The 14,461-nt window shown below is 44.2% G+C and overlaps 1 protein-coding gene across 4 annotated transcripts in view; it reads left to right on the top strand.

Moving 5' to 3' along the window:
* The window catches only part of ncor1 (nuclear receptor corepressor 1), a 50,943-nt gene extending 37,831 nt beyond the window's left edge, over positions 1–13,112 (top strand). For 2 of the 4 annotated variants that reach the window (XM_079171715.1, XM_079171713.1), the window contains 23 exons: positions 72–238; positions 1,358–1,472; positions 2,060–2,136; positions 2,267–2,435; positions 2,529–2,654; positions 2,790–2,873; positions 2,976–3,226; positions 3,420–3,726; positions 4,013–4,252; positions 4,476–4,673; positions 5,078–5,224; positions 5,604–5,798; positions 6,030–6,165; positions 6,330–6,832; positions 7,043–7,159; positions 7,565–7,713; positions 7,829–8,037; positions 8,133–8,276; positions 8,945–9,090; positions 9,331–9,384; positions 9,473–9,667; positions 9,767–9,943; positions 10,053–13,112. In XM_079171715.1, the coding sequence (XP_079027841.1) occupies positions 72–238; positions 1,358–1,472; positions 2,060–2,136; positions 2,267–2,435; positions 2,529–2,654; positions 2,790–2,873; positions 2,976–3,226; positions 3,420–3,726; positions 4,013–4,252; positions 4,476–4,673; positions 5,078–5,224; positions 5,604–5,798; positions 6,030–6,165; positions 6,330–6,832; positions 7,043–7,159; positions 7,565–7,713; positions 7,829–8,037; positions 8,133–8,276; positions 8,945–9,090; positions 9,331–9,384; positions 9,473–9,667; positions 9,767–9,943; positions 10,053–10,318 (4,172 nt within the window). In that variant the 3' untranslated portion in view covers positions 10,319–13,112. Of the gene's footprint in view, positions 1–71; positions 239–1,357; positions 1,473–2,059; positions 2,137–2,266; positions 2,436–2,528; positions 2,655–2,789; positions 2,874–2,975; positions 3,227–3,419; positions 3,727–4,012; positions 4,253–4,475; positions 4,674–5,077; positions 5,225–5,603; positions 5,799–6,029; positions 6,166–6,329; positions 6,833–7,042; positions 7,202–7,564; positions 7,714–7,828; positions 8,038–8,132; positions 8,277–8,944; positions 9,091–9,330; positions 9,385–9,472; positions 9,668–9,766; positions 9,944–10,052 lie in introns of all 4 variants that reach the window. The other 2 variants (XM_079171714.1, XM_079171712.1) reach the window with 1 other exon arrangement.
* The last annotated feature ends 1,349 nt before the right edge of the window (positions 13,113–14,461 follow it).

Genomic DNA, 14,461 nt, shown 5'->3' with positions numbered 1-14,461 from the left:
GTAGGTATCTAATCCTCAAATGTTGGCTGGTGAGCCGTCATCTCAGATTATTTTTTTCATATTCCCAACAGTCCTCCACCCTGCCGCCAACCAGCTGGTCCAGACGATGCCAGATGGAGTCCGCGTGACGTTCACCAGACCCAGTCGACCTCCGAACATTCCCTCTCCTCCTCCGCTCATTCCAACCTCCAAGCCCACGGACAAGCCCTCCTTCATCCAGGGGGGCTCCATCTCACAGGTAAGACCCCAAGGGGATGTGGTGTACTGTTGGACCCAGCAATCGTCCTCTTACTACCCACACCACGGACATTCCCACCATAGCGAGGACAAACCTTAAAGGGTCTTTGTGGAGTTTCTTGTAGTAGTGCTATGGAGATGGGGTTTTTAATTTAAATTTTTTATGAGTGGGTCCCCGTTTACATTTTATGTGATACATGTTCCTGCAAATGGCTTCACAATATTCCAAGCATGTTAACATGAATATAAACAATACTAGAAATACTTGAAAATTTGTTTTTTTGCAAATGTTTTATGAGAAAGGAAATGCATACAACACATTTGCTAAAGGTCAAGGATACACAAAGTGTTTTTATGAGTAACACTGAACGCAATCAACTTTTATTTGTTTATAAGAAAACTCCACAGAGAACCTTTTAATCATTAAATTCAGACGCGCTTCATTTTATGATGCGGTTGATGTTCCAATATATTATGAGAAAATTATGGACCATAAATTAAAAAGACACAGAACTTTGCATTAGACTTACCGGAGATAAGGGACACCGAAATGGATGCAACTCAAAAATGGATGCAGGTCTTGTATAAGTATTATTTCCTATAATTCTTTTCAGTCTGTCAAAGAATATTGGAAAAGAAACTTTGAATAAATAATACGTAAAATTATAAGTAATACAATTGTCATCCATTGAACTTGCCAGGTAGAATAATGATTCTTTATGAAACAAAATGATATTTGTAGGAATGGAAAGGAGCAATGAACATGTCTGCTCTGTCTTGTTTTTTCGTTGACCATTGTTACATAGGTTTATTTGGTACCACAGCTCGGACAGAGATGGAACAAGCTTCCTGTGTCTTGTGCATCATAGTGCTGACAGCGTGATCTCTTGGTAACAGTCAGCACAGACGTATCCCGAGTAACTAGGCCGTAGTAAAATGTCTATTAGTCAGGAAAATTAAGACTTTGTGTTTATTAGCTGGTATCATATAATTTACCTCAGTTTATAAATGAATAACTGAAACATTTAAAAGAATATCAACTTCACTCGACACCACTTTTTTGTTTACATGAACTCATTGACCTGACCTTGAAATGTGATCTTTGTTCCTGCTTTTCCAGGGAACTCCTGGCACATACCTGCCGTCCCACGCTGTCTATGGGCCAGAGGGGACGAAGAGCACAGTGGGCTCCATCTCTCTGGGTCTGCCTCGGCAGCAGGATCCTAACAAGCCTGGTAGGACACGGACTGTCACATTACTAAGAGTAGGCTTGAAGCAGCTTTAGACATTAAGTCCCGACCCGGCCTAGTTCAACGACACCTCTGAGGGATTACTATATTTTGAAGGCTGTAAGGTTTTTATCTCTCTGCATCATAGCATTTCGCTAAATCAAGCTTTTATTGAATAATGGCTTTTTTGCAAGCTCAAACATATTAATAAAAATAGATGGATCACTCATGGCACACTTAAAATATCCATGCTGTTTGGCAGTTGTTGTGATGACTAAAAAGTCAAGTTATATAAATTCATCCATACAGAGAGAGACAGAACATGGCCATGAGAATAATATTTTAATTAAAGATCACATGAACATGAGATACCAGGGTTTTTTATGGGAAGCGGTGTCTTTACTGTCATTGAGCCTGAACTGGATCAGTTACTGTTCCTTAAAGCTACAACCATTATATTAAAGCTCGTAACCTACAAACACTTATTTTGCACATGTTTTTGAAGTTTCATCGTCTGTAATCAGTTCTGTGTTACCTCATTCGACGACAGATCTTTGAGATTGTTACTTAAACTCTTCTTTTTCCCTCTGCAGTTCCATCCATACAGGATGGCAGAGGCAACCCAGCAAAGATGGGCGAGGGTCTGACAATGAGAGGATCAATCACTCAGGTAATAAATGGATGCAGTGATTTTTGCTGTGAAATAGACAAGTGACGGTTTTCAGTGGTCCAATATTTGAGGCTCTGTGATTCTGCTTTTTTTATGTTTCATTATATCTTTGCTCTTCTCTACAAAATAGGGCACACCGGCCCTGCCCCAGTCCAGCATTGCTGCTGACCTCCTGAAGGGCACGATCACAAAGTTGGCCACAGAGGACCTGAGCAGCACAGACAAGGCAAGGGGAGAGCAGCTATCTAAAGGTCATGTCATCTATGAAGGCAAGAGTGGTCACATACTCTCGTATGATGGTAAGTGCTTTGATTATTGATACAGCAAATAATTATAGCTGGTGTTCCTTTACCAAGCACACAAACTTCATCATGTATTTTTGTGTTCAAAAGCTATCAAGAACCCCAGGGAAAACACCCGCAGCCCCAGAACAGGCCATGAGCTGAAGCGCACTTACGACATGATGGAGGGACCCATGAGCAGGGGACACCCTGGAAGGGAAGGAGCTCCATTTGAGGGTACTGCGCGTGTGTGTGTGTGTGTGTGTGTGTGTGTGTGTGTGTGTGTGTGTGTGTGTGTGTGTGTGTATACATGATGTGTCATGGTTTGTTTGTCCTGTATCAGGAGAGTGATTGCGCTCGTTTGTTTCTCAGGGTTGATCAGCAGAGCCTCGCCCAGAGAAGGTCCACATGGAGATCCCAAGGAAAGACCATTGATCACGGGATCTATCATGCAAGGTAGCTCATTGCAAAGCTAGCCACAGTCCCATAAATCACCCACGTTTACAAGTAGCATCAAATTCTGATAAAAGGCAGTAATACCTTTTCATATCTTTCCAGGAACACCTAGAACCGCCGCAGAGACTTATGAGGATGCCATGAAATATGGAAAACAGATAAAGCGAGAGAGCCCACCGATCCGCTCCTTCGAAGGGGGCATCGGCAAGGGCAAGCCCTATGAGGGAGTCAATACTATCAAAGAGATGGGACGCTCCATTCACGAAATCCCCAGACAGGATCAGTCTGGCCAGGACATCTGCAAGACCCCTGACCTGTCGGACAGGAGGGTTATGGAGGGCTCCATGTCTCAGGTAAGACAATTTGACTTTTGACTACTGCCATTCTTTAGATCAGTCCAGTGAACACGTTACCATATTAATGGCTTTGATATTGAGGCTGTATTTTACCGCAAACCTTTTGATATATGAATATGCTAAATAAACAAATAACCTATGATATTGGTGATGAGTTGATGACTGACCTGTTGTTACTTTCATTTACCAGATTCACCCTCTCAACCAGTCTACTATCAAGCACAACGTCAAGTCCCTAATCACCAGTCCCTCTAAGCTCCCCCACAGCATGCCCCAGCTCGAGGCCATGGAACGTGCCAAATACGAGGAGAGCAAGGCGGTACGCCACACCGTGGTCAACTCCACCGCCTCTGTCCTGCGCTCCACACACCAGGAGGCTAACAAATCCCAACTTAGCCCCAGCATGTACGAGGACGCCAACGCTCGCAGGACCCCGGTCAACTACAGCACCAATCCCGTGTCCAGAGGATCACCCATGTTGGGGCGTGGACCAGAGGGTATATTACCATTTTATTTACAAACTATGGAACTTATGGTTTTCAGCCATTCATTACTCGCCCAGGGCTCTAAATTCAACAATTATAGAGCTAGACAAAATGTATTGAGGCATTTATCTTGCTAAACCAGGTCATCTTATTTGCTAGAATAATGTGCACCCAGTGCTGAGGGCATTAAGTTAACATTTATTTGGTTTCTTTTTCTGTCAGGAGATGATATTAAGTTTTTGTTCAACAAAGCAATAACTCATTTGATGAGCCTTGTGTGTTCCTCTCTTTTACGAAGGTGTTATGAGCTCTGTGAAATCTGCTGCTCATGAAAGAAAGAGTGCCATTACCCCGACACACAGGGACAGTGTCCCAGCCAAGTCCCCAGTGTCGGGTGGTGACCCTCACCCTGGAGCCTCTCACAGCCCTTTCGACCCCCACCACCGGCCCGTTGGACCCGAGGAAGTGTACAGACCCCACCTGCCTCCACACCTCGACCATGCCATGGCCATGACCCTCCACAGAGGGCTGGATCCTGGTACAGTGTTTATATCCTTTCCACAATAACTTCAAACAGAGCAATAATAGCCTTGTTTCTGAGTAAATTGACGAAGGTAGTAGCTCAGGCCCTCTAAATCATAGGGACTACATGGCTGGGATCTTTTTCAGCTATTGACGTCAGCAGTGGCGATCGGTATCTGTGAGCCTTCTGTTCATATGTTTTATGTTTGTTTTTTTTTCCCTCCCGCCGTCTGCTACAGCGTTCATGTTCCCCAGGCAGCCGTCTCCAACAGGCTACCACAACACCTACCAGCTGTACACCATGGAGAACACGCGGCAGACGATTTTCAACGATTATATCACTTCCCAGCAGATGCAAGTCATCCGACCTGACATGGCCCGAGGGTTGTCGCCACGGGAACAGCCCGTCGCTATCCCTTACGCAGCCGGGACTCGAGGTACGGACCTACACCATCTGACCCTCTCTCACCTGCCACAACAGGCAGGGGAGAGGCCGTGGGAGGGTGGGGCTGTAGTATGCAGACTGTGTGCTTGTGAAGTAGTGGCTACCTTTTCCAGACGCCCAGAAGCAAATGACCTGGTCAAATTGAGCTGATTTGCTCTTAGTATTGGGGCTGCAATACTCAATTTATCAATTGGGTATGGTCATCCAAATCTCCATTTGCTGATTGGTTGCCTCATCCAAGTTGACCACTATTCCACTCCCTTTGCAGCCCTGTTGCTTACTGATCAGATGAAGGTGGTGGGTTACAGCTAAATGTATACGGTGTTACATACATTCACAAATTGATGGATCGGTTCTTGTTGTTCACCGTTGGCCCTTTGCTTCTGTCTGTAAAAGGGATTATTGATCTAGCCCAGATGCCTCCAACTATCCTGTTGCCTCACCCTGGGGGAACAGGTACTCCCACGTTGGAACGCATCTACCTCCCTGGAGCTCAGCCCCCTTTCCCTCCTAGGGCTTTCAACCCAACCTCCATATCGCCAGGTGAGGACCCCTCCCTTTCCCATCCCCACACGTGTTCCCTTATCTACCCTGCCACGATCTCTGTGTTCCCTCACACCTCTGTATGAGTGCAGCCCTGCACTGGCCTGAGGCGTCAAAGGTCAGCTCTGCTTGTCCAGTGACGGATCAAGTCGAGTCTTAATGCAATCACACTGGGAGGGATTTCTCACAAAAAGGTTTTCTTTGTAAATATGGTAATATTCCTGAGACAGAATATTACCATGCTTATGATATGAAAGATTCAGAAGTTGTTCGCAAGGCCTTTTGGTTCAGATTTCTAAAGGAAGCCTGATCCGTCCTGCTGAGTCCCTGTGTGTTTTAAATCTGTGTGTGTATGATGTCTTGTCATTGTTGTCTCCAGGCCACCAAGCCCACCTTGCTGCTGCAGCTGCTGCCAGTGCAGAGAGGGAACGGGAGCAGCGTGACCGGGAGCAGCAGGAGAAAGAGAGAGAAAAGGAAAGGGAAAGGGAAAGGGAGCACCGAGAGAGGGAACGGGAACGAGAGCGGGAAATGCGAGAACGAGAGCGGGAGAGAGCCAATGAATACATCCGTGGAGGTGAGTAGTTTTGTTTCTGTTTAAAAGTCGTGAAAATCTCAAATCAAAGTCATTACCTTTTGAGATGCCGCAGAATACGGACGGTTTCAGAACCGTTTCCCCCCTACTATGTTATGTATAACGTATACCTGGAGTATCTTAATACCGCCATGATTGTCAAACAGTAACTGCTCTTGGGCACTTTATTTTGAAACCCACTGTTTCAATGTTTCATGATTGTGTGTGTATCAGGTGGACCAGAGCAGCCAGGACGGCCAGGAAGTCGAGGTTATCTGCACTCCGTTTCTCCCTCGCTCAGGACGCAGGATGTCGTGGTTCAGCAGCGGCCTAGCATCTTCCAGGGCAAGAGTGTCATCACCGCTCTAATGTAAGTCTCAACCGACACTTAGATGAGCTCACTTTGTAAAATGTCTGCTCATCTATGCATGAGGGTTTGTGCTCAAGTTATAAGCGTGTTTCAAACTGCATGTCTTTTAACCGAACCCATTCATCAGGAAATATGGTCCTTCATCTCTTTATTTTACTCTTCAGGCCCCATGCAGCAGCAGCAGCAGCAGCGGCAGCGTCGGCAGCAGCAGCACAGAGTGGCTCTCGCTACAGTACTGCAGCTGATGCTCTGGCTGCTCTGGTGGATGCCGCTGCCTCTGCCCCGCAGATGGATGTGGCCAAGGTGAAGGAGAGCAAACACGACCGGGATGACGACATGTCTTCGTCGGCTGCAGCCCGGCGAGCGGCCAGCCTCTCCGAACAACAACAGCAGCAGGAGGCAGAGAGGCGGTCCATGCAGTCACCATATGGCGCTATGTCTCTGCCAGGGGGTAAGCCCCATCCAGCTTACTCTGAGGGCCCTGGAGCCGGGGTTAAGGACAAGGGCCCTCAAACCTCAAAGTCCCGCATCGAAGAGGAGCTTCGGACTCGTGGAAAGACGACTATCACAGCCGCGAACTTCATCGATGTCATCATCACACGGCAGATAGCCTCGGACAAAGACTCGCGAGAGCGAGGCTCTCAGAGTTCTGACTCCTCTAGCAGCTGTGAGTGTGTTGGACACATGTGGATTAAGAAGTAGCTGATGTTATTCAAACTGCTCATACGTGCACTGCAACGCAGCTGAGTGGACAAGCACACATAGGAGTTAAACCTTAAATCTAATCTTTATTCTTATAGAAGAAGATGACCAAAGCTTAAGATTGCGTCCTTTGCTGAGCATTAATAGTAACTCTTGGTCCGTACTTGTCCTGCAGTGTCATCCAGTCGATACGACAACACCGGTGGAGGAGCCATCGAGGTGATAAGCCCTGCTAGTTCCCCAGTCCAGCCCCAACAGGACAAACCTGAGGAAGGGCAACAACAGGCAGCAAGTATGAACACCCCAACTCCGTTTGAGCATATGATATTCTCGTGTAAGTAGTATAGCGAAAACGTTTCAATTCATTAAAAGATCGTATCAAAGATTCTGTGCTTCAAGTCAAAGAGGACATATAACAGATTTGGCTGTGAAGGCTAAATTTAGCTGCTTGGCTAATGGAGTAAATGACTGTAACTGAAATGACTTACCCCACTGACCTTGTCATGTGAGACTTTCAGTTACATTCCTTTGCATCAGTCTTGTCACGAGACTCCACTTGAAGTTATTACTGTCTCCTGCAAACAAATGTGGATCATTTGTTTTTGGCATACAGTGTATTAGCTCTTCCCTGTCTCTCTACACCTCACCCTGACTGTCTCAAAACAACTACGCTCTCTCCCTTGTCAACCTTCACCAGCTGGCATGCGGGGCTACGACATGAGTCGTTACCGGCAATCAGGGGAGCCACCACAGCCCAGTTCCCAGCAGCCCCCGCCCTCTCAGATTGAGAGCTACTCCCAGGTTCCCAAGACTCACAAGGTCATGACCTTAGCAGACCACATTTCGGTAAGAAACGTTGGGGAATCTAAATAAAAGTATTGCGGCACATACTAGATTTACCATGTTTATCAACCCACCATACATACCTAACCTGTTTTTATGGTCACTCCCTGTCCTGCAGCATATTATAACCCAGGACTTCGCCCGGAATCAGGACCCTCCTCCTGTCTCCTCCTCAGCTTCGGCCACATTCCAGAGCGCGGTGCCATCTTCAGGGCGAGCCAAGATGCCCAGCCGCTACAGTCCTGAGAATCAGGTTCAGGCCTCACACCACCAGAGACCCTCCAGCAGAGTTTCCCCAGAGAATGCCCCTGACAAGCCTAGATCCAGGTACTTAGAGCAGCCTGTTAACCCTGAAATGATCATAGTGAATCTAATTTATTACTCACCTGTCAACAATTTCTCTCTCTCTGCTCCCTGTCTAGGCCGGGTAAATCTCCAGATCGAGGCGGCAGGCAGATGGAGAACTATGAACCCATCTCTCCACCACAGAGCTACCAAGGCATGGAAAAACAGGAGGCGATCGGGCCTCCGCCCCAGAGGCGAGAGGCTGACAACTCCGAGATCAGGTACGGGATTTCAGAGTTGTCATAATAACGTTTCTTTTTTTACAACTAACACTTGAAATGATGAAGGCACTTGCAAATGACATGGTAGTAAAAAATGTAAACCATACTCCACTTCATATACTTATTTTCTTCTATGAAACAAAAATGAAATCATACCCTCTAAACTAAAAATACATCTGGTTTGAATTCATCACTAAACACTTTAATTATGCTTGTTTACAAGATGTTCATAGTATTTATATAAGCCAGTATATCTCTTAATACTGTAGCTTAAAATTGATTCAGAGTTAGTATTGATATTAACATTGTAGGAATATAGTAACTGACACAATTTGAATGTTAATTAAGAAAGTAGTTCATAACAATAAAATGTAGACAAGTGTGCAACTTGTATGAATTGAAATGTAAATGTATTGTCAGCTGTAATGATGTTGTGAATATTACCAGTTTTTCTACACTTGATGCTAAAGTTATTTTGCTGTTGGCGCTCTGACATTTGATATATGAGACTGTAAATCTATTTCTTGTATGGAGGCCAGCAGGCAGAACGTTCCCCCCTGTCAGCACTCGTTTGACATCCCAGTGGGGCTGAGAGGGCCTTGTGCCAAGAGCTTGTTGCCCCAGTTGCTCCTTTGCTATTTGACTTTTTACCCTTTGTCTGGTTGAAGGAATGACTCGCGGTCCCCAGGGAATGTCACCTATCTGCCAGCCTTCTTCACCAAGCTGGAGAACACCTCGCCATTGGTGAAATCAAAGAAGCAGGAGATCTTTCGTAAGTTGAACTCCAACTCTGGTGGCGGTGATTCTGATGTTGGTAAGTGGGTCTTCTCTTATCCTCCTCCTTCAAACCAACATGCATGCATCAGACAATGTAACAAACTCTGCTGAAATGTGTGCACGCAAGACATTTGTATGTAATTACCTCATTCCTTCTCATTTTTCAAGCTCATTAAGCATGTGATAACACAGGAACATCTTGACTCATTGTATCACGTTAAACTCCGTTTCATGTCAGATATTTAGTTTTTTTCAACAGCAAAAAATTGTCTTGCAGGAAGCGCACAACCAGGCACAGAGATTTTCAACTTGCCTGCTGTTACCACCTCAAGTAAGTAGCAGTTAAACTCACTCAGAGACTTAACACCTCAGTCTAGTCTGTCTCCTTTTTCATTGTATATTTTTGTTCTGGTTTGTAGGCAGCATCAACCCCAGGAATCACTCATTTAGTGACCCGGCCAATAACCTGGGCCTGGAGGACATCATCCGCAAAGCCTTGATGGGCAACTTGGAGGAGAGACAGGAGGACCACCAGGGAGGACTAGGGGCCATGAACAACACACCCGGCCCAGGCATTGACGCCCGCCAGGAGGCCAACCCGTCACCCAGTATGGGTAGGCCCAATTTACATGATCAAAATGACACATGATCAGAAGGGATCTGATGTTTATCACGTTGCTGATTTCCACATTCTGCCTGTTTTGAATCGACAGGGAAGCAGAAGCACAGCAAAGCCAACAGCCGGAAATCCAAGTCCCCTAACCTTGGTCAGGCCTACGCTGGAGGGGAGCGCCCATCTTCTGTGTCCTCCGTCCACTCGGAGGGAGATTATCACAGACAAGCCCAAGCTCAACCACAATGGGGCTGGGACGACCGACCTTCGTCCACAGGTGAGCTGTCCTGCCTCTGCTGTCGGTGACTACAAAAAGTGCCTCCCGGAAAAGTCAACCTGGAGCTATCTTATCTAATTATTCTCAAATGTTCTCCTTCTTTGCCCAGGATCCATGCAGTTCCCTTACAACCCGCTGACCATGCGCATACTGAGCGGCACGCCACCCACCTCCATAGCTTCCCCCTCCATACAGAGCCAGCAGCAACAACAACAACAGCAGCAACAACAGCAGCAGCAGCAGCAGCAGCAGCAGCAGCAACAACAACAGCAGCAGCAGCAGTTGCCTCCAGCTGGAGCACCAGTGGCCCAGCAGCGTGTATGGCAGTCTCTGCTGTCAGAGCAATACGAGACCCTGTCTGACAGCGACGACTGAGCCCTCCTCACTACAGCCCCAAAAACCAGAAGAGAGGCCTGCGCCAAGGCTCGTCTTTTCTCACACACCCCCTCCCTGCCACCTCTCCCAGAACTATCCTCGCTCACTGGCGAGTGTGACAAGTAGATGGGACGGTGTCCTTTTTATTTTTGGTGCTATGGCGCCCACTGGCTGTTAGCTGAGAGTACAAGCAACAGCCTCTGACAGGCGGGGCTCTCCAGAGCAAGACTGGCTTTGGTCTGGAAGAACTCACCCAGCCTGTCGGTGAAACGCGACTGAGGGGATGACGTGAGCTATAGTGAAGAGGAAGAGCTTAAAATGTAAAAAGAAATGACATAAGAGACTATTTCTGAATTTTTTGGATTTCTGTAAAGATATACCTTGTCTTTAAGAAAATCATTGTATGTAAATAGAGTAACCTTTTGCAGTGTTTTTCTTAACTTGATTATTTCTTATTTTAATGTCGCTTTTAAATTGATCCACTTTAAATGGGAAGAATAGGGGTGTAATCTTTAGTATCACAGTTGGTCTCTCCCAGTCCACCCCCACACCCCACATGACCTGACACCCACTCTAATATTTTTACCATAGCGACGCTGAGAGAGACTGTACGTTTTGGTTTGTCCTTGACCATGAGACCGTGCCATCCCACCAAAGCACCACCAGAGCCTGAGCATCGTGGACATTCGAGGATGTAAAAACAAAACACAGACTAACATTTCAAACAGCATTGATATTTGATGACCATCTACGCCACACAAGGGAGACTGTGTGGATTGTAACTATCAGATGGTAGCGGTGATTACTAGACGGAGACATGTCTTCAAAACAAGTTGAGAACACTGGTGTCATAGCAGAAAGGTGAAAAGTCTGATATAAGCTTAATTTTGCCGGAAAATATATCCTTATGCCTACTCCTGGACCCCGTCTGAATAATACAAGTGAGCCAATGTTTTTTCTTTTTTTTTCAATAGAGCTGTCCATGGTGTGTCACATGTCGCTGTCTCTCTCTGCAGTTTCCAACCTGTCCAGAATGATCTGCTCTGCAATGTTGTCATGGTAAAGAAAGTAGTACGTCAGGTTTTGCCTTGTGACTTGAGAAAGAAGGCAGCTTTAACTAATTTTCTCAGAGATATACGTTGGTGTTTGATGTTTGTATTTGTTTCTGTAGTCCCTCTTTTCCTTTTTTTTTTGGATACTTTCCTGACAGAAATCTGAACTCTGTAAATTGTCTTTTCATTACAGAAAAAGACAAAACTAACCAAACATAAAGAATGGTCTGCACCATTGTTGCACTTTTTTTGCTTTGTAGCTTGTGACAAAAAAAAAAAGCATACTACCTGCTGTGTAACTTATTCAACCTCCAGCACAGGAGTATACTAAGATGTGCTTTAACCTTTTCCCACCACTCACAGAAATCTGGATGTTTGGACTTCCTGTCTCTTCTTGTAGCTGGTACATGATTTTGTAGCGTTGACACTTGCATCCAAGATACAGTTTTAGGTGTATGGTACCGTTAAATGTTTAGGAGTTTGCCATCAGGGTGATTCTTAACCGTGACCGCTTGATCTCTTTCATTGTCAATCAAAAGGCATACAGCTTTGAATATGAATTATTATAGGTCAACTTCATAAATGGCAGTAATGTTCCTTTGCAAGTACGTGAAAAAAAAATACCACACTTTGGCTTTCAGCTTTCACTTTTCTCAGTTAACAATCCCATTCTGCTTTAAACTTGATATTTCCTTTCTTCCCCTCATTTTGATTTTGAATCATTTGTTATAGCACATGTTCAGATTTTTATTTTCTGTCATTTTCAACATCTTTGTTATTCATCCTGTCTACACAGGATGTTATGTGTTTACAAAGGCAATGACAAAAAAAAAGTTTACAAACTTGAATCTTAAAGAAATCCGACATGAAGCCGAAAAAGAATTGGAGCATCTTTTCAGCTCTCTATCAAACACACAGTGGTGACTTTCTTTTCTTTTTTTTTGTCTTTTTGAAATTGAGACTTGAAAACCCGTGTATCCTATGATGTTGAAATGCAATGTTTGTATCGCACAATGTCTCTTAGTAGGCTATTACAAGAGTTCAGACCAATCAAATAAAGTGGATCAGTTCTCCACCGCTGAAAAGTGTAGAGGTTCTTGATAGGTGTGCCATATGAGGTGTACGAAAACTCTTCAGGTTAATTCATGCAATATGAAATGAAAACATTATGGTTTTAGCAATAGCAACTTGTATTTATATATACAGGTGAAGACGTGTTCAGTCCATGTCCTCACCTGTATTAATGTACAATACAGGTTTTGCTGCGGTCAGGTTTTCCTTTCAGGCCACACATTTAAACATGAGCCATGTGAAAAATTCACTTTGCATTCGGCCTGCCGTGTGCTAAATGAAGGATTTTCTTAACTCATTTAGATCACAATGCTTACGGCAGTGAAGTCGACGGTGTATTCATAATGCCATCCTGTTGGGAGCCTTTTCGTCTGAGACTTGACTGTCATAGTGCAAGATAATGGACTGTAATAGAGCTTGCTCAAAGCAGACGTTTGAGTGCTTTGATAAGGATCTGTTTCACGGCAGACATTTTGACATCTCGTTGCGGTAAAAGCAAAATGCCCCCGATGAGAAAGGGTTATTTCTGCTGACCTCTGCATTATACTGATTTACTGCAACAGACTACAAGAAGAGTCGATACCAGATACACAGCAAGGAATTATTGGTATGTTTTGTTTTTGTGATTACCTTATGCAAAATGTATTGAAAAGTCACAACTTTTACCTTCTAGGGCAACATAAGTGCATTAAAATATGACTCAAACCAAGTACCGCTTGGCATTAACATGTTAATTATAGTTGTTTGGTGGAGCATTGATAGCTTTATTCTAAGTTGGTATTCTATCTGTTTGGGACTTCCTTGTCTTTAACATGCACATGCCAAAGGAGACTATTGTATTGATAAAAGCAGGCGATGCTCTCATTAAACATATAGTATGAGTACATATACCAGGAATTTGACTCTGGCTACTTTTGCTCTTGTTGTACATAAGCAGAAATAAAACAAGGACAAATGTAACCTGGAAGCTGTTATGCACATACCAGGTGAAAGGGAGATAGTTCAGTGTCAAGTGATCACTACAATGCCTATAACAGTTGGAATATTAACAGAAGTGTTGCTTACGCAGCTGTTAAGACTTCACATTAGAAAAAGGTTAGTGTAGGGTTGCCAATATTGAAATTGGATCACAGAACATTAAGTGAACATACTATGGACTGACAAATCACAGTACAAACCTCTTCAATCTGATCACTAGTAGACTGCAGCGGGCCCAAAGAAAAACGCTTTCCCAAAAATACTTATGTAAGCACCGTTGTAGCTCAATAACGATCTAGGGCCACATATGCTTTTCTTGAAAGGAAAACAAATTTAGAATCTAAGGGTATTTTGGGGGAAAATGGATACAAAAGTATTCTCCCCTGTCGTGTAACACTGTGGGGACATCAAGACAAAGTAAGTTTTAATCATTTGATTACTATTCTTTTGGGGCCAAAACTATTTCAAATGTAAATGATACATTTGGTGTTTGAATTATACTATTTTTGTTTCTGTTAAAATAGTCATTGAAGTAAAGAAGAAAAACATCAGTAAAACAGGTGACCACAAACTTTTAAACGGTGTGTATACACACAACTGTTTCTGTGAATTGTAAACAATAGTGCAATGGTGCAGAGTGCAAATATGCTGGAATAAATATTGAATCTAAGCGGCTGCTTTATGTACATGATGTAGGTGGATATATACAGTAGCCTATATGCATGCATACCTGTCAGATTACAGTATATTCAGTGTATACAGCAGCTTAGATTTATAGGCCTATTTGACAACATGTACATGTTACGATTTTATATATCAGACACATCATTTAATTGATGTTAGTGTTCATCAGAGTAACGGCCTGTGGGAAGAAACTACTTGTGTCTAGTTGTTTTGGCGGACATTGTGTGAAGGTATGCAATAGTTGCTTTGGCCACTGTTTTGCCTCAGTGGTAGTGGAAACATTAAAATAATATCCACCTTATCCGTTTACAACGTTACGTTATGCTTTTACTTTGGAGGGAAATCAAAAGTTCGAGCC

Source organism: Pholis gunnellus (assembly GCF_910591455.1).
Source record: "Pholis gunnellus genome assembly, chromosome: 13".
Classification (NCBI taxonomy): Eukaryota; Metazoa; Chordata; class Actinopteri; order Perciformes; family Pholidae; genus Pholis; species Pholis gunnellus.
This window is presented reverse-complemented; position numbering and strand designations above follow the sequence as displayed.